The 27,994-nt window shown below is 40.1% G+C and overlaps 1 protein-coding gene across 1 annotated transcript in view; it reads right to left on the bottom strand.

Moving 5' to 3' along the window:
* Positions 1-428: 428 nt before the first annotated feature.
* Positions 429-27,994, bottom strand: part of OCA2 (OCA2 melanosomal transmembrane protein) — a 424,483-nt gene continuing 396,917 nt past the window's right edge. The window contains exon 23 of the mRNA XM_047086660.1: positions 429-513. Within this exon, the coding sequence (XP_046942616.1) occupies positions 429-513 (85 nt within the window). The remainder of the gene's footprint in view (positions 514-27,994) is intronic.

Below are 27,994 nucleotides of genomic sequence, written 5' to 3'. Positions count from 1 at the left end.
TTTTTTTAATACATAAAATGTTTCCTTACAAACTGTTTTCCTTTTCCCAGAAAGAGTACAGAGATGCAGACTATTTTAACATGGAAAATGATTACATAAAAAAACTCTTGATGACCTCAGGAAACTGAAAGTTAAACAGTACAAGCCACTTGGGGTCGAATATTGCATTTGTGTCTTTTCTTACAGAGCATAGCAAGACTTGTTTTGAAATATACATATTTTCTTGTAGTGGAATCTTTAGTAAGTTATCTTGTATTTCCCATGATTTTCTAGCATTCACCTGAATGAGTGTGGATGCCAAAGGTTTCCACTCCAGAGCACCCCCATGATGAGCACCTTTTCTTCTCCCAAGAGTGGTCTTGGGGCAGTTTTCTACTGATGTTGGTGATGGATCAAGTTTCCCTTAGTCTTTAAACGATGTATATCTGTTAATTCCATCCCATCACGACATGAGCAACAAGGAGGTAACACATCCCAACTGTGCAGGAGACAACCATCATTGGGAAGCCCAACCTGAAACATGAAGAGAAGTGGATTGTGGTGTCTGGTGTCTGGCAAGTAATGTGAGTTCTAAATTAATTATTACATATGTCATTACATCATTATATTTGTCATGACTTAGGAGGTTTGTGTATCCACAAAGTCAATTACTTCTTATTTCTAGAAGTTAAAAAGTTGGTTTTAACCTAGATGATATGGATGAATGCCTACATTAGACATCTCCCAATGTATGACATTTTATTGAGAAATGCTTACAATTTTTACAAATTTTAATTGACATTTTATAGCCTCAACTTAATCATCTACAACATTAGAGTGTTGGTCTTGATAATGACACTTAACAACTGTCAGTGTCATATAACTGGACGATTTTTTAAGTCTCTGCATCATCTTCCAATTGTCCTTCTGAGAAAACTGGTTTCCTAGAAATGTCATATTCCTATAGACCCCTGAAGTTCCTAACACTTAATAGTGAAGAGAGCTTTAGAGGTAGGATTAGAAAATAATCTCTTGTCTCTAGGAAGGGAAGAGGAAAGAATGGAATTTCTTCTGTATTCAGTGAAGTGCAGGAGGTATAGGTATGCACAAATACAAAAGAAGTCATGAGAAGATGAAAGTTTCCCTCATTATATTCTTCCCACGATGTACTTGTGTTCCCACAAATTCCTATCCCAGCTAACAAATCACAATTGATTCCCATTTCACATTTGGAATTCATGCTTTGAAGCCATTACTTCCTGCTGCATTGCCATTGAGGGAAGTCACTGCAAAGACTAAAATTTTTGTCCCAAAAGGCTTAAAAATTCACTGGGAAGAGCCTAGTGTGTTATAATGATAATGATTATAACATTCTTCCTTCCCCTGGCCGTGGGCATGGGGAGTGGCTACTCAGAAAGAGTCACAGTAAGGCTCTTTCTATGAAGCTGTAATTTAAACACAGAAACTACAACCACAAGTGAAATAGCTCCTTAAATTCTAGACCAGAATTAGACATTTCAGTAAGGTGGTAGGTTCTATTCTAGGCACATTTCTTTTACAAAATGGAAAACTGAAACAACAGATTTCAGTAAAATAATCTAAATTTGAGATTAGTAAACTTTGTTTTTTTTTTAATAGCTGAATATGTTAGCAATAGGTCAGTCCTAATAATTGAATTCTGGAAAAATGCACCCCAGGAATAGTGTCTGTTCAACTCCAGGTGTCACAGACATCATCACAAGCATTCACACAAATGCAAAACCTTTCCTTACACTGTGACAGATTGTATGGAATTGAGTCAGTGTCAAGTAAGATGCTGAATACTTCAACCTGGGTGATAGGACACCTGACTGTGTTTCAGAAGCAAGTATGCTTTCCCAAAGGATGGAGTCCACAAAAAGAAGACCTTACTCTTGGGGAGTCCAAGCCCAAAGGAATTTCCTTGTAGATGGTTCTGCTGTGCTCCCAACATCGTAGATGGTTACTGGTGTCTCAGAGATGGCAACAATCCTGAGAAGGAGTATCATCTAGGGACTGATGCAAGCATTCAGACTCCATCAAAAAAAATTTGTTCATGTAGTGTCTAGACACTGTGGAAATCCTCATAAAGTTGACCTCATCAACTGCTCATATCACCTTTTGAGATTGATATCATCACATCCACTGTGCAGATGGGATTCGGAAAAGGAAGCAGACTTATCCAGGTTACTTGGCTAATCTCCTTTGGTGTGGACAGACATTCAAACCCCCTCAGTCTAACTCTAGAGTGCATGCTTTCAATCACTATACATTCTGCTTCCCTGTGGGTACAGGTAAACCATACAATGACAACATACAACTCAGAAATAAGTGACTTATTCACATCTACTATATGCTAAGGGCTGGATGTTGAGAATGCAGATGTTGAAATTTCCCAAACACAACAAGGCAGGTCATACATATTATCCCTATTTCATAGAAGAAACTGAAGCTTAAATATATTAAGGAATTTGACAAAGTATGCCACCACTAAGATGCAGATGATGTTTTGGCATATTTTTCTGGCTTCAAAATCCACATGCATTCCCACCACAACACATTAGTTAAGGGTTCTGTTCTTGTCCACCTGCATGATCCTGGGAAAGTATTAAACATCTCCATGACTGAATTTCTTCATCTTTAAAATGGAAGTAATAATAATACCTACTTACTAAGGTTGTTATGAGGATTATGCGTTCACCCCTATAAATCCCTTAGACAAGCATCCGGTCACATAATGAGCCACCAGAGCAAAGACTGAAAAGAGACCCCTTAGTGTTCATTTAACATGACAGTGAATCTCAGACAAGATGTCCAGGACTACAAGGGAGACCTTTTAATATTCACTGAGCCTCGGGAGAATGGATCAACCTAAGCTTATCCTAATACCACCTACAGTCTCCTAACACCACAACATACAAACTCCAGCCTAACCAGTGGGAAGAGAGAGACACAAACAAAAGCAGAAACAGACAGAGATAGAGACAGAAAGAGAGGGGTAAAAAGGGAAAGGGGGAAGGGAGGGAGGTAAAAAGAGGAGGCAGGGAGGGAGAGACAAAAAAAAGAGAAAGGAATTATATCAGATATCAGTTCTAATATTTTAGATTCAAGCTTCATCATCTGCTAGTTGGATTATAACATGCCAACAAAAAATAATACAAAGATATTTGCATGTACCATAAGATCCTTGAACCCATAAACGTGTATACAGTAAGGATTCTATGAATGAAAAATGTGCTTTTACAGTCCAAAGAGAATTGACCTAGGTAAATCAGTATTTTTTATAGATCAAGAAACAAGAAACTACAGCCCCCAGGCCAATACTGGCCCACTGACTGTTCTTGTAAATAAAGTTTTATTGTAACACATTCTCTCCCATTCATTTACTTATCATAAAATGGATGTTCTACCATCTAGGGTAGCTGAGGCTGCCACATCAAAGTACTGTTGAGTAGTGGCAACAGAGACCATGTGGCCCATGAAGCCTGAAAGATTTATATCTGACCCCTTACAAAAAAAAAAAAAAATGTTTGACACTCCTTATCATAGAAAAAGACATTAAATCCTGGGAAGGCGAAGAAACTTGTCATCTTCTTGTCAGCTCACTCAAAATGCAAGGTAATCCCAGACCACAAGCCAATAGAAATATACTGTGAGCCACTATGTAATTTCAAATTTCTAGTACCACGTATTTAAAAAAAAAGTAAAAAAAAAAAGTGAAATTAAATTTAATAATATATTATTGAATCCAACATACCCAAAATATTATTTTAACATATAATCAACATAAAATTGAATAGTTTACATTAATTTTTATACTAAATCTTTGAAATCCAGTGTGGGTTTTCCATTCACAGAACACCTTAATTTGACTTGCCACATTTCAAGGCTCAATTGTGCCAAACTGACTAGGGGTTGTGTGGTCCAATGCAGCTCTAGGTAGCTCACAATATCTGGATGAAAACATTTGAAAAGGCAGGTTTATGACCTTGAGTAGATGCAGGGGATTCTGGTTCTACATGGAGCTTTCACAGAGGATATGCAAGAGTCAAGCAGGAAAAAAAGAGGTTGAGACAGACTGGCAGGGGCTCTGCAACCATCTGTGTACATCTCCACCAGGCTAGCAAGCTCATCAGGGTGGCCTTTTCTTGTACATTTTGGAAGTCACACATACAGACAACGAATTCTCTAATGTTAGACTCAAGACAAATGATGAAGCTATTCATTGGCATTTGATGGAACTGACAGCAGTAGCTACACACCTGAGTATCTGATGGGTAAAGACAAGGATGGGGCAGCTCTGTTGAAACTGCTAAAGTTGGCATCTTCCTTCTTGGGGTGAGTCCCTGCTGCTTTTTCCTGTGGGAGTACTGTTAGTTTGGTTGGTGTTTTAATGATTCACTCCCTGTCCAGGCAAGAGTCCACTGAAAGGAGATTTATTTGAAGTGAGGGCACTAATGACTTCCTGTCACTGCCAACCATTCTCTGAGTATACACATTTATGCTCCACATTTACCAAGAGCAGTTCCATTTCCCAGAAGATACATCTGTCTTCTTCCCCAAGCCTCTCAGAAAAGCAGTACCTTCACCAAAAGGCTTAGGAAAAGTATATTTGTTCAAAACATAGCATCACATTATGTTTTCATTTCCCTCTGAGATTATTTTCAATCCATTCTGGCTCCAAACATCACATTCTGTTACAGAAGACAAAAACACTTTAATGTCAAAGCACAAATCCAGGGGTTTCGGGAGAAGATGGCGGCGTAGGAGGATGCTGGGCTCACCTCGCGTCCTGCTGATCACTTAGATTCCACCTACACCTGCCTAAATAACCCAGAAAACCACAAGAAGTCTAGCAGAATGGAGTCTCCAGAGCCAGCGCAGACGAGAGGCCCACGGAAGAGGGTAGGAAGGGCGGAGAGGCAGTGCACGCTGCACGGACTGGCAGGAGGGAGCCGGGGTGGAGGGGCATCCTGCCAGCCAAGCAGAGCCCCCGAGTCTGGCTTGCAAAAGTGGAGGGGCCAGATGTAGTGTGTTCGGACAGCAAGCGTGACTTAGCATCTGGGAGGTCATAAGTTAACAGCTCTGCTCCGAAAGCGGGAAGGCTGGAGGACAAAGGGAGGGAGAGTTGCTGAGCCCCGGGATGACAGAGCTCAGTTAGGCAGGGAACAAAGGCGCTAGCCGGTGCCATCTCCCTCGCCCATCCCCCAGCCAAAATCCCAAAGGGAACCAGTTCCTGCCAGGGAACTTGCTTGCTCCTCGCAAACACCCAACGCTGTGCTTCTGTGGATCCATCCCTCTGAAGGGTCTGCCTGCCTCGTTCCTGGTGCTGCAGGACCCCTCCCACAGGGGACCACTGACAATGGCAAAGCGAGCTAAGCCTGCCCCTCCTGCCCCTGTGCACCTTGGAGATAGACTGTGGCTAATATGCCAGATCCCATAGAAGCAGCACCACAAACATGGCAGTGTGCAAGTAGCCCAGACAGGGGCCATACCATTCCACAGTGAGTCCTGAACCTGGGAGAGGGGAAGATAAGGTACACACCAGTCTGACTGTGGCCCCAGCAGTGGGCTGGGGGCAGACATCGGGTCTGACTACCGCCCCGCCCACGAACACAAGTTATTCCAGACAGCACAGGGGAAGTGCCCTGCAGTTCTGCGCCACTCCAGGGACTATCCAAAATGACGAAATGGAAGAATTCTCCTCAAAAGAAACTCCAGGAAGTAGCAACAGCTAACAAATTGATCAAAAATGACTTAAGCAATATAATAGAACGTGAATTTAAAATAATAGTCATAAAATTAATCGCTGGGCTTGAAAAAAATATAGAGGACAGCAGAGCATCTATTGCTACAGAGATCAAGGGACTAAGAAACAGGAGGAGCTAAAAAATGCTATAAATGAGATGCAAAATAAAACAGAGGTGACCACAGCTCGGATTGAAGAGGCAGAGGAGAAAATAAGTGAATTAGAAGATAAAATTATGGAAAAACAGGAAGCTGAGAAAGAGAGATTAAAAAATCCAGGAGTATGAGGGGAGAATTAGAGAACTAAGTGATGGAATGAAATGGAACAATATCCATATAATAGGGATTCCAGAGGAGGAAGAGAGAGAGAAAGGGGCTGAAGGTGTGTTTGAACAAATCATAGCTGAGAACTTCCCTGATCTGGGGAAAGAAAAACGCATTGAAATCCAAGAGGCACAGAAAACTCCCTTCAGACGTAACTTGAAATGATCTTCTGCACGACGTATCATAGTGAAACTGGCAAAATGCAAGGATAAAGAGAAAATTCTGAAAGCAGCTAGGGATAAATGTGCTCTAACATATAAAGGGACACAGATAAGGCTAGTGACAGATCCATCTACTGAAATTTGGCAGGCCAGAAAGGAATGGCAGGAAATCTTCAATGTGATGAACAGGAAAAATATGCAGCCGAGAATCCTTTATCCAGCAAGTCTGTCATTTAGAATAGAAGGGAGATAAAGGTCTTCCCAAACAAACAAAAACTGAAGGAATTCGTCACCACTAAACCAGCCCTACGAGACATCCTAAGGGGGATTCTGTCAGTGAAATGTTTCAAGGACCACAAAGTACCAGAGACATCACTACAAGCATGAAACCTACAGACATCACAATTCTCAAGTTCCACATATAAGTGAAAACATATGATATCTGTCTTTTTCTGACTGACTTATTTCACTTCTTAAAAAGCCAAACATACTGTTACCATATGATCTAGCCATTGTACCCCTTGGTATTTACCCAAAGCAACTGAAAACTTACATCCACAGAAAAATGTGCACATGAATGCTTATAGCAGCTTTATTCATACTTGCCAAAACTTGGAAGATGTCTCTCAGTAGGTGAATGGATAAACAAACTGTGGTACATCCAGACAATGCAATATTATTCAGTGTTAAAAAGAAATGAGCTATCAAGCCATGAAAAGACTCAGAGAAAGTCAAATGCATATTACTAAGTGAAAAAAAGCTAAACTGAAAAGGCTGCATACTGAGTGATTCCAACTACAGCACATTCTGGGAAGGGAAAAACCACGATGGCAGTAAAAAGATCAATAGTTGCCAGGGATTGGGATGGGACAAAGGTCAGAGGATATTTAGGGCAGTGAAGATACTATGTATGATACTATAATGATGGATATGTATCATAAAACTTTGTCTAAACTCACACAATGTACAATATCAAGAGTGACCCTTAAGGTAGACTAGGGACTTTGGGTGACACATTAATCAATAATGATGTATCAATGTAGGTACATCTGTTATAACAAATATACCACTCTAATGGGGGATGTCGATAATGGAGGAGGTTACGCCTGAGTGGGGACAGGTAAGAAATCTCTATACCTTCCTCTCAGTTTCGTTGTGAACCTAAAACAGTCAAAAACAACAACAACAACAACAACAACCTGTTAGAACTGATACATGAATTCAACAAAGTCACAAGATATAAAATCAATGTACAGAAAGTGGTTGAATTTCCATACACTAATAATGAAACAACAGAAAGAGATATCAAGGAATTGATCCCATTTACAACTGCACCAAAAACTATAAAATACCTAGGAATAAACCTAACCAAAGAGGTAAATGATCTTTATGCTGAAAACTACAGAAAGCTTATGAAAGAAACTGAAGACACAAAGAAATGGAGAAACATTCCATGGTCATGGATTGGAAGAACAAATATTGTTAAAATGTCTATACTACCCAAAGCAATCTACACATTCAACGCAGTCCCTATCAAAATAACTCCAGGGGCGTCTGGGTGGCTCAGTCGGTTGAGCATCCAACTTCAGCTCACGTCATGATCTTTCAGTCTGTGAGTCCGAGTCTCATGTTGGGCTCTGTGTTGACAGCTCAGAGCCTGGAACCTGCTTTGGATTCTGTGTCTCCCTCTCTCTCTGCCCCTCTCCCACTCATGCTCTGTTTCTCTCTGTCAAAAATATATAACCATTAAAAAAATAATAACTCCGGTGTCTTCACAGAGCTAGAACAAACAATCCTAAAACTTGTATGGAACCATGAACGACCCCAAATAACCAAAGCAATGAAAAAGAAAACCAAAGTGGGAGACATCACAATCCCAAACGTTAATCTGTATTATAAAGTGGTAATCACCAAGATAGTATGTATTGGCACAAAAACAGACACATAGAGCAGTGGAATAGAGAACCCAGAAATAGATCCACAAACATATGACCAACTTATCTTCAACAAAGTGGGAAACAGTATTCAATGGAAAAAAGACAATTTCTTGAGCAAATGGTGTTGGGAGAATTGGACAGCAACATGCAGAAGAATGAATCTGGACCACTTTATTACACTATACACAAAAACAAATTGAAAATGGAAGAGAGACCTAAATATGAGACAGGAAACCATCATAATCTTATAGGAGAAAACAGGCAGCAACCTCTTTGACCTAGGCTGCAGCAACTTCTTACTTGACATGTCTCCAGAGGCAAGGGAAATAAAAGAAAAAATTAAATATTGGGACCTCGTCAAGATAAAAAGCTTCTGCACGGGAAAGGAAACAATCAACAAAACTAAAAAGCAACTAATCGAATAAGGATATATTTGCAAATGACACCTCGGATAAAGAGTCTCCAAAATCTATAAAGAACTTATCAACCTCAACACCCAAAAAAACATAATCCAGTGAAGCTATGGGAAGAAGAAATGAATAGATACTTTTCCAAAGAAGACATCCAGATGGCCAACAGACACATGAAAAGATGCTCAACATCACTCATCAGGGAAATACAAATCAAAGTCACAATGAGATACCACCTCACCCATGTCAACTCAGGAAACAACAGATGTTGGCAAGGATGTGGAGTAAGGGGAACCCTTTTGCACTATTGGGAATGCAAACTGGAGCAGCCACTCTGGAAAACAGTATGGAGTGTCTTCAAAAAGTTAAAAATCAAATTACCCTACCATCCAGCAATTGCATTACTAGGAATTTATCCAAGGATACAAAAATGTTGACTCAAAAGGGCACATGCATCCCAATGTTTATAGCAGCACTATAAACAATAGCCAAATTATGTAAACAGCCCAAATGTCCATCAACTGATGAATGGATTAAGAAGATGTGGGGGATTTGGGGAAGATGGCGGCATAGGAGGATGCTGGGCTCACTGCACGTCCTGCTGATCACTTAGACTCCACCTACACCTGCCTAAATAACCCAGAAAAACTCCAGAAGACTAGCAGAACGGAGTCTCTGGAGCCAAGCGCAGACGAGAGGCCCACGGAAGAGGGGCCCCTCCTGAAGTGGATCACCTAAGGAGAAGCGAGCTAAGCCTGCCCCTCCTGCCCCCGTGCACCTTGCCTACCCACCCCAGCTAATACGCCAGATCCCCAGCACCACAAGCCTGGCAGTGTGCAAGTACCCCAGATGGGCCACACCACCCCACAGTGAATCCCGGCCCTAGGAGAGGGGAAGAGAAGGCACACACCAGTCTGACAGTGGCCCCAGCAGTGGGCTGGGGGCAGACATCAGGTCTGACTGTGGCCTCACCCACCAACTGCAGTTATACACCACAGCACAGGCGAAGTGCCCTGCAGGTCTGCACCACTCCAGGGACTATCCAAAATGACCAAACGGAAGAATTCCCCTCAAAAGAATCTCCAGGAAATAACAACAGCTAATGAACTGATCAAAAAGGATTTAAATAATATAACAGAAAGTGAATTTAGAATAATAGTCATAAAATTAATCGCTGGGCTTGAAAACAGTATAGAGGACAGCAGAGAATCTCTTGCTACAGAGATCAAGGGACTAAGGAATAGTCAGGAGGAGCTGAAAAATGCTTTAAACGACATGCAAAATAAAATGGAAATGACGACGGCTCGGATTGAAGAGGCAGAGGAGAGAATAGGTGAACTAGAAGATAAAACTATGGAAAAAGAGGAAGCTGAGAAAAAGAGAGATAAAAAAATCCAGGAGTATGAGGGGAAAACTAGAGAACTAAGTGATACACTAAAAAGAAATAATATACGCATACTTGATATCCCAGAGGAGGAAGAGAGACGGAAAGGTGCTGAAGGTATACTTGAAGAAATAATAGCTGAGAACTTCCCTGAACTGGGGAAGGAAAAAGGCATTGAAATCCAAGAGGCACAGAGAACTCCCTTCAGACGTAACTTGAATCGATCTTCTGCACGACATATCATAGTGAAACTGGCAAAATACAAGGATAAAGAGAAAATCCTGAAAGCAGCAAGGGATAAACATGCCCTAACACATAAAGGGAGACCTATAAGACGCGTGACTGATCTCTCTTTTGAAACTTGGCAGGCCAGAAAGGCATGGCAGGAGATCTTCAATGTGATGAACAGGAAAAATATGCAGCCGAGAATCCTTTATCCAGCAAGTCTGTCATTTAGAATAGAAGGAGAGATAAAGGTCTTCCCAAACAAACAAAAACTGAAGGAATTCGTCACCACTAAACCAGCCCTACAAGAGATCCTAAGGGGGATCCTGTGAGACAAGGTACCAGAGACATCGCTACAAGCATAAAACATACAGACATCACAATGACTCTAAACCCATATCTTTCTATAATAACACTGAATGTAAATGGACTAAATGCACCAAACAAAAGACATGGGGTATCAAAATGGATAAAAAAACAAGACCCATCTATTTGCCGTCTACAAGAGACTCATTTTAGACCTGAGAACACCTTTAGATTGAGAGTGAGGGGATGGAGAACTATTTATCATGCTACTGAAAGCCAAAAGACAGCTGGAGTAGCCATACTTATATCAGAGAAACTAGACTTTAAATTAAAGTCTGTAATAAGAGATGAAGAAGGGCATTATATAATAATTACAGGGTCTATCCATCAGGAAGAGCTAACAATTATAAATGTCTATGCACCGAATACAGGAGCCCCCAAATATATAAAACAATTACTCATAAACATAAGCAACCTTATTGATAAGAATGTGGTAATTGCAGGGGATTTTAACACTCCACTTACAGAAATGGATAGATCATCTAGACGCACGGTCAATAAAGAAACAAGGGCCCTGAATGAGACATTGGATCAGATGGACTTGACAGATATATTTAGAACTCTGCATCCCAAAGCAACAGAATATACTTTCTTCTCCAGTGCACATGGAACATTCTCCAAGATAGATCACATACTGGGTCACAAAACATCCCTTCATAAGTATACAAGAATTGAAATTATACCATGCATACTTTCAGACCACAATGCTATGAAGCTTGAAATCAACCACAGGAAAAAGTCTTGGAAAACCTCCAAGAGCATGGAGGTTAAAGAACACCCTACTAACGAATGAGTGGGTCAACCAGGCAATTAGAGAAGAAATCAAAAAATATATGGAAACAAACGAAAATGAAAATACAACAATCTAAATGCTTTGGGATGCAGCGAAGACAGTCCTGAGAGGAAATTATATCGCGATCCAGGCCTATCTCAAGAAACAAGAAAAATCCCAAATACAAACTCTAAGAGCACACCTAAAGGAAATAGAAGCAGAACAGCAAAGGCAGCCTAAACCCAGCAGAAGAAGAGAAATAATAAAGATCAGAGCAGAAATAAACAATATAGAATCTAAAAAAACTGTAGAGCAGATCAACAAAACCAAGAGTTGGTTTTTTGAAAAAATAAACAACATTGACAAACCTCTAGCCAGGCTTCTCAAAAAGAAAATGGAGATGACCCAAATCGATAAAATCATGAATGAAAATGGAATTGTTACAACCAATCCCTCAGAGATACAAACAATTATCAGGGAATACTATGAAAAATTATATGCCAACAAATTGGACATCGTGGAAGAAATGGACAAATTCGTAAACACCCACACTCTTCCAAAACTCAATCAGGAGGAAATAGAAAGCTTGAACAGACCCACAATCAGTGAAGAAATTGAATCGGTTATCAAAAATCTCCCAACAAATAAGAGTCCAGGACCAGATGGCTTCCCAGGGGAGTTCTACAAGATGTTTAAAGCAGAAATAATACCTATCCTTCTCAATCTATTCCAAGAAATAGAAAGGGAAGGAAAACTTCCACACTCATTCTATGAAGCCAGAGTTACTGTGATTCCTAAACCAGACAGAGACCCAGTAAAAAAAGAGAACTACAGGCCAATATCCCTGAGGAATATGGATGCAAAAATTCTCAATAAGATACTAGCAAATCGAATTCAACAGCATATAAAAAGAATTATTCACCATGATCAAGTGGGATTCATTCCTGGGATGCAGGGCTGGTTCAACACTCACAAATCAATCAACGTGATACATCACATTAATAAAAGAAAAGATAAGAACCATATGATCCTGTCAATTGATGCAGAAAAGGCCTTTGACAAAATCCAGCACCCTTTCTTAATAAAAACCCTTGAGAAAGTCGGGATAGAAGGAACATACTTAAACATCATAGAAGCCATTTATGAAAAGTCCACAGCTAACATCATCCTCAATGGGGAAAAACTGAGAGCTTTTTCCCTGAGATCAGGAACACGACAGGGATGCCCACTCTCACCGCTGTTGTTTAACGTAGTGTTGGAAGTGCTAGCATCAGCAATCAGACAACAAAAGGAAATCAAAATTGGCAAAGATGAAGTCAAGCTTTCACTTTTTGCAGATGACATGATACTATACATGGAAAATCCGATAGACTCTACCAGAAGTCTGCTAGAACTGATACATGAATTCAGCAAAGTCGCAGGATACAAAATCAATGTACAGAAATAAGTTGCATTCTTATCCACTAACAATGAAGCAACAGAAAGACAAATAAAACTGATCCCATTCACAATTGCACCAATAAGCATAAAATACCTCGGAATAAATCTAACCAAAGATGTAAAAGATCTGTATGTTGAAAACTGTAGAAAGCTTATGAAGGTAATTGAAGAAGATATAAAGAAATGGAAAGACATTCCCTGCTCATGGATTGGAAGAATAAATATCATCAAAATGTCAATACTACCCAAAGCTATCTACACATTCAATGCAATCCCAATCAAAATTGCACCAGCATTCTTCTCGAAACTAGAACAAGCAATCCTAAAATTCATATGGAACCACAAAAGGCCCCGAATAGCCAAAGTAATTCTGAAGAAGAAGACCAAAGCAGGAGGCATCACAATCCCAGACTTTAGCCTCTACTACAAAGCTGTCATCACCAAGACAGCGTGGTATTGGCACAAAAACAGACACATAGACCAATGGAATAGGATAGAAACCCCAGAACTATACCCACAAACATATGGCCAACTCATCTTTGACAAAGCAGGAAAGAACATCCAATGGAAAAAAGACAGTCTCTTTAACAAATGGTGCTGGGAGAACTGGACTGCAACATGCAGAAGGTTGAAACTAGACCACTTTCTCACACCATTTACAAAAATAAACTCAAAATGGATAAAGGACCTGAATGTGAGACAGAAAACCATCAAAACCCTAGAGGAGAAAGCAGGAAAAGACCTCTCTGACCTCAGCCGTAGCAATCCCTTACTCGACGCATCCCCAAAGACAAGGGAATTAAAAGCAAAAATGAACTATTGGGACCTCATCAAGATAAAAAGCTTCTGCACAGCAAAGGAAACAACCAACAAAACTAAAAGGCAACCAAGAGAATGGGAAAAGATATTTGCAAATGACATATTGGACAAAGGGCTAGTATCCAAAATCTATAAAGAGCTCACCAAACTCCACACCCAAAAAACAAATAATCCAGTGAAGAAATGGGCAGAAAACATGAATAGACACTTCTCTAAGGAAGACATCCGAATGGCCAACAGGCACATGAAAAGATGTTCAGCGTCGCTCCTTATCAGGGAAATACAAATCAAAACCACACTCAGGTATCACCTCACGCCAGTCAGAGTGGCCAAAATGAACAAATCAGGAGACTATAGATGCTGGAGAGGATGTGGAGAAACGGGAACCCTCTTGCACTGTTGGTGGGAATGCAAATTGGTGCAGCCGCTCTGGAAAGCAGTGTGGAGGTTCCTCAAAAAATTAAAAATAGACCTACCCTATGACCCAGCAGTAGCACTGTTAGGAATTTACCCAAGGGATACAGGAGTACTGATGCATAGGGGCACTTGTACCCCAATGTTCATAGCAGCACTCTCAACAATAGCCAAATTATGGAAAGAGCCTAAATGTCCATCAACTGATGGATGGATAAAGAAATTGTGGTTTTATACACAATGGAGTACTACAGGGCAATGAAAAAGAACGAAACATGTCCCTTTGTAGTAACGTGGATGGAACTGGAGAGTGTGATGCTAAGTGAAATAAGCTATACAGAGAAAGATACCATATATTTTCACTCTTATGTGGATCCTGAGATCCACATAACAGAAACCCATGGGGCAGGGGAAGGAAAAAAAAAAGAGGTTAGAGTGGGAGAGAGCCAAAACATAAGAGACTGTTAAAAACTGAGAACAAACTTAGGGTTGATGGGGGGTGGGATGGAGGGGAGGGTGGGTAATGGGTATTGAGGAGGGCACCTTTTGGGATGAGCACTTGGTGTTGTATGGAAACCAACTTGACAATAAATTTCATATATTGAAAAAAAAGATGTGGTATGTATATGTGTGTATGTACACACACACACACACACACACACACACACACACACAGGAATACTACTTGGCAATGAAAAAGGAAGTCTTGGCATTTTGCAACTATGTGGATGAAACTGGAGGGTATATGCTAAGCAAAATAAGTCAGTCAGAGAAAAACATGTATCATATGATTTCAATCATATGTGGAATTTGAGAAACTAACAGAAGATCATAAGGGAAGGGAAGAAAAAATAAGATAAAAACAGAGAGGAAGGCAAACCATAAGAGACTCTTAAATACAGAGAACAAACTGAGGGTTGCTGGAGTGGGGGTGGGTAGGGGGATGGATTAAATAGGTGACGGGCATCAAGGAGGGCACTTTTCAGGATGAGTACTGGGTGTCATGTGTAAGGGATGAATCAATGGGTTCTACTTCTGAAGCCAAAACTTCACTGTGTGTTAACTAACTTGAAAATAAATATAAAAAACAATACATAAATAAAATTTTAAAATAAAAATTTTTAAAGCCTCTAAACTAGACAGACAAAAAACCCAAAGCCAAACAAACAAACAAAAAACCCCAAAACCCCAAAATAAACTAAAACACTACAGGGACAGAAATCAGATGAGTTCTTACCAGGAGTGAGGAGAAGGAATTAAACATAAAGCAGTACTCAGAAACTTCTGGGAGAAATATTCTGTCTCAGTTGAGATGGTGGTTACATGACTATATATTGTCCAAACCCATTGAAATACACACCCAAAAAGAGTGAAATTTACTGTATGAAATTATACCCTAATTACTCTCGTTTTTTTAAATGAATTGAGATATGGAGTCCTTGTTACTAGACCCTCAAGTTACATGCAACCTGTTCCCAGACATGCCTGTAGAAAATTTATGTTCACATAAAAACATGTACATGAGTGTTCAGTACAGTTTTATTCCTCTTCATCCAAAATTGACTTTCAAGTGGTGAATAAACAACCACTTGACTTTCAAGGAAAGGAAAAATGACTTTCAAGTGGTGAATAAACAACCTGCTGATCACCCATCAATGGAATTATCCACAGAAATACAAAGGAACAAACTATTGATACATGCAACATAGATGAAACTCAAGTGCATTTTGGTAAATGAATGAAGCAGAGTCAAAGGCTTAACAAGGTACAGAGATTTCCAAAATACCTCTTGCTCTCACTCATGCTTAGTCTTCCCCATTATTCTACTTATATGACATTCTGGTAAAGGCAAAACTTCAGGATGGAGACTAAATCAGAAGTTGTCAGGGGTTAGTGGTGGGGGAAGGGGTTATTTATAAAGGATCAGCATAAAGGAATTTTTTTTTCCTGGTGATAGAATTGATCTGTTTCTTGATCGTGGTGCTAGATATCTGACAATATATTCCTAAAAATTCATGGAACTCTACACCACAAGACTGAATTTTACTACATGTATATTGAAATATAAATTAAAATTTTTAATCTCTATGTAAAATTTGTAGAAAATGGATTCCCTGTAATTTTCATCAATTTCTTAGAATATGTATTTTGTTAGGGTCTCTGAATGCTATATCTTTGACATTTGTTTTCACTTTTGTAGGTTTTATTCTTATGAATTTTAACATTGAGTAAGATTCTCTAAGAAATATGAAAAATTTACATTCTAAAGTAAAGATTCTCCCATCCTTGGCAGAGCTCATTCAGGACCTAGAGGATGTGCTATTAGAGGTGGGTGGGAGTAGGGTTCTTATTTCGGCAGAACTTTGCAGCAGCCCCAACCTCTTAAGGCAAAGCTTCAAGAAGGTAACTGTGGGGCCTCTGCTTCATCTATGTCTGCCTAGCCTGGGGGATAGATCAGGAGCATATTATCCGATATCACTGGTAAAATGTAGAATAGTCACCAAGTTTGCATTACTGAATCTGTAATTCTCACTGTATTCTGTATCTATAGTTAAATGACGTTTTCATTATTCAATATTTTGGGATTGCTAAATACTTGGAACAGAGTTCAAATTACTTAATTTGTGATTTTTTCACTTAAATCTTTGACTCCTGAGAGAGCCTTCTTTTTAGGAATAATTTCATTTTAAAAGCCTTCAAAAACAATACTATAATTGTACTCTTGTGTTCTGCTTTTGGAGTGGTTCTACTACAACCTGCACAACATTTTGTGGTAAACAACATGTCCACCATGTTGCAGAAGAGAAAAGAGCATGTGGTGACTGCTGAAGCTGGAGACTGAGCTCAGAGGCCCTGATATCAGGGTTCTCTTCATCTTGCCAAGATGACTTCAGTGCAAATATCTTCACATCTTAGAGGAAACTGGCCCACTATAAAGTTCTTCCCTTCTCTATATAGGAAATGGGTCATTAACATGGAGACTGCCTGGGAATAAACTCTAAGTGTTGCTATCAGATAACCATGCTGATAAAACAGAAACCGAACAACATTTTCTGATGCTTGCTACATTTGCAAATTAAAGTTTGCAAATAAATTTGAATACAAAGAAAAGAAGATATCTACACTGAAGGAAAGAAAAGATGTGAAAATCCAAGAGTAGGTAAATTCAACAGGGAAGGTATAGAAGGTCAATCAGGAGATGGCCTCAGAAAGGGACTTAGAGCAGGGTATGAGGAATAACACAGGTTTATTTTGGACAACACAGAAAGGAGAAAGTTAGGAGTACCTCTGTATCTCCATTTTTCCCCAAAGGAGCAAACACCTACAAATGTTCCACGATGATGTGGAGTAAACTTTCTAATCTGAAAATTTCTTGAGACCACTATGTCCCCTTTCCCTGTTGCTGTGCTATAATTCCATGTTACAGGGAGAGAGGATGACCCACATAAGCCCTGGGGTTGTACTGTGTCATCTTCTCATCTTCTCATTAGCTGAGGGTGAAAGTATACATGCTTAGTTCTTAATCTACTCACCATGCTCTCAATGTTCATTATAGAGGCACAGAGCCAGATGTTGATAAGCAAGCACAATATACAGCCACACCTTCTGAGGGGTTGAAGTATAGGAGAGACTCACAGGAAATGTAAAGGAGGAATATATTTCAGTCAACTAATGTTTATCATGCACAGAAGTGGACCAGGCATTATGACATTTCAATGAACCACAGAAGAAGCTTCACTGCTGGTCTCCTTGTCCAATCTACCTTTCCTTTTCTGCTCCATTCTTTAGCAGTGGATATCAAAATTGAGATAAAATGTGTCAAGGAAAAGCCTAGTTAGGGTCATGATCCATGGCAGGGCTATGCTTCTGAACTCAGTGGATTGTATTATTAACATTATAGCCTCAGAAAAAGCAACAGAAAGACTTGGCTTAAACTCCCAGAAATACATATTGTACAACACACATATATCCCCAAATAATGAGTTTGTCCCCAAACATACATCTGTCCTAAATAGAAAGGAGGCAGGTGAAAGTATCACCCAGCGTGTGCCTAGTACTTGTAATGGAATTTGGTTTTCTAGCAGAGCTGGCAAGGCCATGGGTGAGTGAGCTGAAGAGGCACCCTCAGTCTGGGGCTCCTACACACCTTCTGTGTCCATTTGCTTTTACTGGTTTGGTGGGGTGGAGAGTTCCTAGTAAAAGAATTCAGAAGTGGCCATAAAGGCTGGAGGTTAGTCAGATATAAGCATATCAGGTGGATCTGGAGGATTCATCAGGAGCCAAATAAAGGAAAGTTTACTGGGGGTCAGGACTCTGACAGTTTCCTAGAGAAATTCCTCCCCAGGAAAGAAAGATCCTTATTAGGTCAGATCTTCAAAGAACCTGAATCTAGGAAGAGGAAAAATAGCTACATGTGCTGAAAGCTCAAAGAACTCATACACCCCTTTACACAGCAACCCTGCATTAAGACCCCTCTGAAAACCAGAGAGAAGCCAATTGCCTGATCACCTTTTGGAGGCATGGCCAGGTGCCATCCTGAGTCCCACAGTAGACCACGGGCATCATGGGTGGGCAGGAGCCACTGCTGTGATGACAGCCTGCCTCAACATAGCTCCTGGGCAACAAACCATAGGGCCCTAGAACAGAGGCTGAGGGTGCTGTGGGGGTGCCAGCTAATTCTCTCTGGGGCACATCCATCCTGCCCTACTCCTTCTTTACTACCTTAAATTCCTACAGAAGCTTAAACTTCTGTTACCTCCAGTCTTTTTTTTAATGTTTTTATTTATTTTTGAGAGAGACACAGAGTATGAGTGGGAGAGGGGCAGAGAGAGAGGGAGACACAGAATTTGAAGCAGGCTCCAGGCTCTGAGCTCTCAGCACAGAGACCTACACAGGGCTCGAATCCACAAACTGTGAGATCATGACCTGAGCAGAAGTCGGACGCTTAACCAACTGAGCCACCCAGGCTCCAATCTTATGACATACAGACTGACTTATTTTATATTGGATATCATGGTCTCCAAACTACATTCTTCTTATGGAAAGCCATCCACTTTGGAGAGCAGCTGGTTTAGAGACTATGTCTAGTGGTGTCTGGAAACCCCTTACTATATGCTGACAACTAGATAGCTCGACCCAAAACACACACTGCCACTTTAGATTTGATGTTTGTGTACATCAACTTAACAGACAGGCTACATTTTTCTTTTAGTATTAATGAAAGTGGAGATAAATGGACAATACCTTCCATCACTACATGCAAGTGTCAGCAGGTGCTGGCTGACACCTCCATCAGCTCCCAGGAAAACACTCTTGCTCACAAACCAGTCTCTGCTGGCCAGCATTGGCCCACACTCTGGATCCTCTAGGCCTGCTACATTGGGACATCTGAATCCCACACCGAATAGCCTAACAGCCACTGCCACATTACATAGGATCCACAGAAAGTACTGTAGTTACACCCCACCCAGTCCCAAGTACCCATTTTGTGTTGAGAGGGAATCACATGTCGCTTTTTGTAGAGCAGTTTTACTCTAAACAGGCATTCTTCATGATCCAGGTGCATTGAGAGCATCTTATCTTTTGTAGGTTAAGAAAACAATTTAGAATTCCATGCCGATTCAAGAATGAGGCTACTGCTGCCATGTTTAAATACCAAAAATATGGACAGAATATGGGCAATTCTTTGAAGTATTGATTTAGTAGCTTTACCCACCCTGTCCTGGAGATGGTGGGTTCCATGCCGACTTCAACGCACACAAAGGTTTGTCAAGGTCAGCTTCCCCTCAACCCTCACTGCAAAAGGCTGCATCCTCTGTCCTGCTGCTCATTTCTAAGCTGTTTTCTAAAGTCTCCACTGCCCCCTGGAGGAGCACAGCACCGTGTGACTGCAACATCAAAGGAGGTGCAGCAAGAGTCATGAGGCCACCACGATTTCCAGACATTTAGCCTTGTTGCATCTTTATAATTTTTTAATGTTTTATTTATTTTTGAGAGAGCATAGCAAGGGAGGGGCAGAGCAAGAGGGGGACAGGATATGAAGCAGGCTTTGTGCTGACAACAGCAAGCCTGATGTGGGGCTACAACTCGAAGCCATGAAATCATAACCTGAGCCAAAGTGGGAGACTCAACCAACTGAGCCACCCAGGAACCCCAGCTTTTTTGCATCTTAACATACAGATTGGGAGGTGCATCTGGGTGGCTCAGTCAGTTAAGTGTCCGACTTCAGCTCAGGTCACAATCTAAGGGTTCAGTTTGTGAGTTCGAGCCCCATGTTGGACTCTGTGCTGCCAGGTCAGAGCCTGGAGCCTGCTTTGGGTTCTGTGTCTCCCTCCCTCTCTGCCCATCCCCCACTCATGCCCTGTCTCTCTCTCTCTCTCTCTCTCAAAAATAAATAAACATTAAAAATGTTAACATACAGATTGAAGGTTAAGCCTGAAAGAATGAAAGTTCTAAAAAGGAGTTTTACAGCAAGTAAATGTGTGGTAGGGAGATTTAATATCTAAATGAAGGGATCCAGGTTTCCATTCCAACTTAGGTAAAAGATGAGATTGATGCATATCAGTACTTGATATGAAGCCTGGAGAAAAGTAGGCACTCAACAAATGGTAGATGTTTATAATATTAGAAATTATATTAGAAGTAAGATAGTACTGCATTCTAAAATGACAAAGCATGATTTTTAGTGCATAAGAATTTATACACCAAGATTTTCAAGGGAGAAAAATTTCTCCTTATATACTAAGTGTGCTGGTAAAAATAAATGGTGTTAATACTCCCACCATGACTAATTTCAAGCACAAAAATGTGACACCATTAAACATGGAGCCAGTGAGTGATCACTGCAGCACACTGTTATATAACATTTCTATCACACAGATAAAACAAATGTAAATAACCTCAAGGGCATACATAATGGAAAAATGTAGCAAACTAATTAGGAAGAGATGCATTTTGAATATTTATTACTTTTGTTTTAATATACTTAATTGTAAGTTTACATAACTTAATTTTTAATAACAACTATGTTTAACAACTGGGTGGCAAAAATCCTGAAAATTTAGCAATCAGCTCTTGCAAGCCAGCTCTTGCACACACATTAGGGCCAGGGTATCCAAGCTTCTGTGTTCCTCCAGAAAATTCCATAAACACGAGTTTAAAAGATTTGGGTAGTTCTGTCTGCTGGTGTTTGCACATGTCAGACATGTAAGTGTCAGATTAGAACCCTCTGCCCCACCATGTGGAAGGCAACACAGTTCATTTGCCCAAGAAGTGTGTGAGGAAACCACACTCAGGTTGGAGGAAACTATATGTAAATATTGCAGGAACAGTGAGTTCTGGAGCTGAAAATTTAGAGGTGAACTTTTACACACATGCTGTTCAGACAACACCTTCAAATGAGTTGGAGATATATCAATAAACAGGAGGAGTATAGCGATGAACACCCTTGACATTAATACTCCTGTTAGTCTTAAACCTAAGGAACCATGACTTAAGAAATTTCCCGTAAATAAATGTGTGCAAATGCTGAACAGTGCATCCATTACCATTATCACCCTGACTGTTACATAAAAGGAAGTGTGCTATAGAGCCAGGAACTTAAAAGGAAAGTATACGCAGGCACACATTTAAATATATATCCTCCAAGTGATGGTGTAGAAAATGCATTTATAAATAATATGCTCTTAAGACCATTCTTGTTGAAATGCCTACATCCTTCTTAAATGCCAATTTTGCCTTGAAGTTCCATATAAAAGGCCATATTTTGGAAGATCAATGAAAACATACATGCATTTTTTGTCCTCAGCACAAAGATAATATCTATTTTCGTAGTTTTGTCCTTTTAATTGCTAGTTCTTTTCAGATTATATAGCTTGAAAACAACTTTTTCATGCAGTTCATATATCATATTGAGAAAGAGAGCAGACCAGACCAGACCATTTCTATGGCATTGGGAAGCAGATGGGAAATATTTCACAGGGAGTTGATTTCTAGCTTTTTAATCATTGAGGTACTTCATTTCATTTTATTCTGTGGGTGACTTCACTTTAACCTAATGCAAGATAATGTCACTGCCTATTGGATATCTGGTGCCTAGAAAAACCTTCATTTTGGTTAAAATTAGTTTAAATTAAGCACATTTCTATCACCTCAGACTGCTGTACTCCACATAGCACCAAGCCATTATCTGACATGGTATTTTATGTAATTTACAGAGATGTTGGCATTGTTCAGAATGGACTGACTGGCCTTTAACAACAGTGTTTTGGACAAATTCTTGTGTCTTTATTTTTGGCTGAATTTTCGAAGAATTTGAAGTCATCCATATAGCATTAGCGCTCTCCTGTCTCAATGAATGATATTGCTGCTGACCCAGTTTCTCAAGCCACACTCAGGAGTCTCCTTGAACACTTTCTTTTTCCCCCTTCCTTGCCTACATCATTAATTCTTCACAAGCCAGTTGGCTCCTTATCTCTCATTATTGCTGTATCTCAGCTAATGCTACACTCCAGACCAGTCCCATCTCTTCAACAACTATCTCTCTGCTTCCCTCATGGCCTTCAAGATCTTTAAAACTTTGAAACTGGTCATGTCTCCCAGATCTGAGAGCAGGTGGTCACTGGAGGCAGAACTCCACCTGGAAGCACTATCTCACTGTTGGACTCTCCACAAGGCTCCAAAGCTGCATTCTCTCATAGCTGGTCTTGGCAGCAGCATCTCCATACACAACACTGTATTAGAAGAGGAACCTCACGAATGACAAGGTTATAGCCTTTGGAAATGTTTCACTTGTAAAACTTGTATCTGTAGAATGTACTTCCATTCACTTGAATTTTCCTATTTAAGAAAAAAAATCGATACTTGCCCTAAAGCAATGTTTTTGTACCTTCTCCAGTATCTTGAGTTCTTTAGTCTTTACTGCTTGCACACTAACCTTAGCCTGATTATACACTGACAGATAAGACAAAGATGCTCTGTGCCATCAATAGTTCCACAGGATCATGAGCTCTTCTGATGCACACATCTGTTCTCTGGGTTGAGGAATGGGCAACATTTGTTGTCATACTTATTGGAACACCACCAAGTCCTGAACATCCATGCTGATTATTTTCCACTAAGACATGTGCTTCCAAAATGTCTATGGGAAGAGGCAGAGTATGGAAAAAAAAGAGCTTAGACTTGGGGCAGAGAAATCTGTGAAGAACCCAGCCCTACCACTTGCCTCTGAAAGGCCTTGAGCAAGTTCCCATCCACTGTGAGCACCAGCACCCTCATAGGACAATGGGCCATCGTGATGCCTGGGAATTTATGGAAATAGCACATGCTGGGCATTTACCATAGTGCCAGGTGGAGCAGGTCCTCATGAGTGTCAGTGTCCCCCAATATTTTTAATAAGGCTCAAAGCATTCATGTGAAAAGCATCATCATCAAGAGCATTCTTTTCAACTATTGGAAACATTTCCTAGTCCCATTTTGGAAGCAACTAGTAGTACCAAACAGTATGAAAAATTCCTCAGGAATCAAAGGCCAGGCAAGGCAGGCCTGCATCCCCATGCTTCTCCTGTTTCTCAGTGAAGGTTTCCCATCTCTCTCTGTTTCTGCATGGCCTATATAATTTCAAGTCTTAGGGCCAGAGTGCTGGGCCCAGTGGCCCCACTGGTCAGAGCCCAAGGCCTGGACCACACAGCTTATCCTCTTGGGGTGTTTTCCTCCAGGGGATGGGAATGATTCTCCCACTTTAACAAGGAGGAGTAATGGGGAAAATCCATTTCACACTTAATAATTATTACCTATATTATTATTTCTCTTAAATCATTCAACAAATATTTACTGAGACCCAGCTGTGTGCCAAACACCGTATGCCTCTTCTTTTTATCTCTTCACACTACCATGATGTGGAACAGCCTTGATATAAAGGGATGACTCTAAAGACGGAATTGCAGCCTTTAGTCAGTTCACATGGGTCAATAGCAATTCATAGCCATGGAATTTGGACATTAGAACTCTCAAGATTCCCCTGAAATCATCCTGTCTCCTAGCTGGACACCTAGGTTCTATTCTAGTGCATGAGTGTTATGTGCATTAAGAAACTCAAACCAGGCAGAGAAACCATTCACATTTATTAAGAATATTCTCACCCTTTGGAAGGAGTATAATATAAATACTCTGAATGATTAAGCTTTGGTTTAAGTTTCTAAAACAAAAATGAAATGGTATAAGTTTCATTTGTTATGTTTAGTTTGTGAGTGGGTAATAATATTTAGAATAAGATTAATCTTCAGTGGAAAAAAATGATTTTCAGACTAAGAGGTAACCAGCCTCACTACACAGAACTGGTAAAAAGCAGTTGAAGAATGCAATGGAGGGACAGCAGTGACAGACTGAGGAATGATTAGAAAACAAGGGCACTCCTAGGAGTGGCCCAGATGTCGACTCAGGGGCCCTCAGTGGACAGACATGGTTCCCAAACTGGCTACCTATGGTCCTTACTGACTCTCTGGTCCAGGCCTGACTGCAATGGCACTCTGCAGAGAGGCCAGCCAGGTGAGCTACCTGCCTGTGAGTTTCCCTGAGGATGGCAGCCTACTGCAGGACAGGAGGGCATGTTAGCCCGCATGGTGTGTGCAGACCTGGCGGCATGTAGTGTTGGAGGATAGGACTACAGACCTCCCACCATTGCTAGAGCAACATTAAAAAACAAAAATAAAATGTTTTGGTTTAAATTAATGACCAATTGGGTTAAGGAAAAAGATACAGAGTTTTGAGATGGGAGGTGAGGCTGAGAAGAGGACTTGGAGGAAGATGAAAGGCCAAGCTGTGGCCAGCAGTCACAACAGGCTGACAAGGGACTTGTATGAGCTTCATCCTGATGCCAAGACCTGTGTGAAACAACAAACACCCAATTTTGGGTGATGTCTTCTCCCCAATTATACAACAAAGTTTGACAGTACAAGAGGTGTTTTTGGTTTTGGTTTTGGTTTTCGTTCTTAATTTTTATTATTTTATTTTATTTTTTTATATAATTTATTGTCAAGTTAGCTAACATACAGTGTATACGGTGTGTTCTTGGCTTTGGTATTAGATTCCCATGATTCATCATTACATACAACACCCAGTGTTCATCCCAACAAGTGCCCTCTTCAATGCCCATCTTCCATTTTCCCCGCATTCCTGCCGCCAACTCCCTTTCACACTCAGTTTTCTCTCTGTATTTAAAAGTCTCTTATGGGGGCGCCTGGGTGGCGCAGTCGGTTAAGCGTCCGACTTCAGCCAGGTCACGATCTCGCGGTCCGTGAGTTCGAGCCCCGCGTCAGGCTCTGGGCTGATGGCTCGGAGCCTGGAGCCTGTTTCCGATTCTGTGTCTCCCTCTCTCTCTGCCCCTCCCCCGTTCATGCTCTGTCTCTCTCTGTCCCAAAAATAAATAAACGTTGAAAAAAAAAATTTTTTTTTAAAAAATAAAAGTCTCTTATGGTTTCCCTCCCTCTCTGTAACTATAAATCTATATTTTTCTCTCCCTTTCCCTATGGTCTTCTGTTAAGTTTCTCAACTTCTACATATTTGGCATTGTTGGTAAGAATGCAAACTGGCGCAGCCACTCTGGAAAACAGTGTGGAGGTAGGTTCCTAAAAAAATTAAAGATTGAGTTACCCTATGACCCAGCAATAGCACTACTAGAAATTTATCCAAAGAATACAGGAATGCTGTTTTTGTTTTTTAATGTAATATGACTTTATTCTCAGTTTGGCCTTTTATTTCAAAATTTTCTGTATAATGATAACTTACAAGAACCTTCATGTTGCAGGAGGTTATGATTCTGAGAAGAAAATTCAGAAGTTTGAGATGTCCTCAGTGAGGGAGGAAAGACTGTAATCTCTTTTCAAGTTATAGAAGTCCTTCTGACCCTGTCTTACTGATTCAAAGAAAAAAATCTTTTGGCATCAAAATAAACACACAAAAGCACCAGGCACATTTAATGACACTTCATTAATCACTACACAAATAGTACATTTGGGTCTGGATGTCAATTCCAACATTTAAAATAACATGATGGTTACAGGATTTTGTACTCTTCTTTAAAATTTATAAACCTTTGGATTTACAAAGCATTTAACAAAGTTAGGCCAGTAAGTACTGAGTCACAGTGTAGCTGTGTAACACCTTGATTTGAAAAAAAAGGGGAGGGGGCTGCAACTTTAAAGAATTCCATTTAGAATATGGTTTTCTTGAGAAGAACCCAGATGGGCTTTTAGATAAAGAGAAAGACCAGCTGCATACATTGTCAAATCTGCATAACAATTGGATCTTAAGAAAACCAAATAATATTTTTCATTGAACGAGAGAGTTCTTAGTAAGCAGCTTTAAAAAACATGATTATTTCTCATTATTCTACAAAGTGGAAGCCATTTTCTTTTCAGTTGTCAGAGAAACTCTATGGGTAAAGTAAAGGGGTGACAACAGCTTGTGCATTTACAGAGAAGGACCAGACTTAGCTAAAATCTGGAGCAGCCCTTGGGGCTTAGTGGACAGCATTCACTCCCTCACTCAATACATATTAAACACCCACTGCAAGCAAGTACTGTGCCAGCCCTGGGCACCTAACAGCAAGCACTTCAGGACCCTGTTCTCTGTGGCCTTTTACTCTGGTTGGGGGAGAGAGACAACAGACAAATACATATGCACTCCATGAGGTGTTAAGTGTTATGGATAAAAATAGGGCAGAGAAGGTGTGGGAGCTCCCATTGTGGTTTTGAGTGGTAAATGGCCTCTCTGCTAAGGTGACATTGAGCACAAAACTGAAAAAAACTGAGGAGTCAGTCCTGTGCCTGAATGGTGGACAAAAGTCCCAGAGAAAGGTAATGGTACAAAGACCTGGGGCAGCCATGGGCTTAGAATGTTCAAAACACAGTAAAAAGACTTGATTGAGAAAGGGGAGAATGGTACAATATATGGTCAGACAGGAGGGGCCAGAGCACATGAGACCTCACAGATCCATATAAGGGGATACAAAGTATATTTATCTGACCACATGAAATTAAATTAGATATCAATGACAGAAAAATCCTTAGAAGATGACTAAATAGTTAATAAGTAAATAACTTGTGTAGTAAAAAAGAAATAAAAAGAGAAATAGAAAATACTGTACTCTGAACTGAATGAAAACAAAAACACAATATATCAGAATGTGTAGGACATTAAAGCAGCCCTAAGGAAATTTATAGCACTAAAACACTTAAATTAGAAAAGTTTCAAATCAATGACTACAGCTTCTACATTAAGAAACTAGGAAGGGGCACCTGGCTTAGACAGTTTAGCGTCCAACTCTTGGTTTCAGCTCAGGTCATGGGATCAAGTCCCACATGAGGCTCCACAATAAGCATGGAGTCTGCTTAAAATTCTCTCTCTCTCTCTTTCTCTCTCTCTCCCTCTGCACCTCTCCCCTGCTGCTGTGCTCTTTCTCTCTCTAAAAAAAAAAAAAAAGGAAAGAAAGAAATAGGAAGGTAGGAAGAAACTAGAAAAATATGAAAAAAAAGTAAGACAAACTTGGCAGAAGAAAAAACAATAAAGATTAAGACACAAATTAGTGAACTAGAAGACGGAAAAAACAGTAATCAGTAAAATCAAAAGCAATTTCTTTCAAAATATCAATAAAATTGTTAAACTCCTAGCCAAAACTAATCAGGAAAAAAAGAGAGAAGACAGAAATTATCAGTGTCTTGAAGGACAGAGTGACAACACTACAGATTCTACAGGTATTAAAAGGATAATAAGAAAATAATATAAACTATTTTATGTAAATCAATATGACAATAGATAAAATGAACAAATTCCTTGAAGATAAAAATTATGAAAATTCACTCAAGAAGAAAAAGGTAAAACAAATAGCTCTGGTTCTATTAAAGAAATTTAAATCACAGTAAAAATTATTCCCATAAGGAAAATCCCAGACCCAGATGGCTTTATTGGTAAGTTATATCAAACATATAAGAATGAAATCA

Source organism: Lynx rufus, unplaced genomic scaffold, assembly GCF_022079265.1.
Source record: "Lynx rufus isolate CCGP_SWC_20201006 ecotype Redwood Valley unplaced genomic scaffold, mLynRuf1.p SCAF_21, whole genome shotgun sequence".
NCBI lineage: Eukaryota > Metazoa > Chordata > Mammalia > Carnivora > Felidae > Lynx > Lynx rufus.
This window is presented reverse-complemented; position numbering and strand designations above follow the sequence as displayed.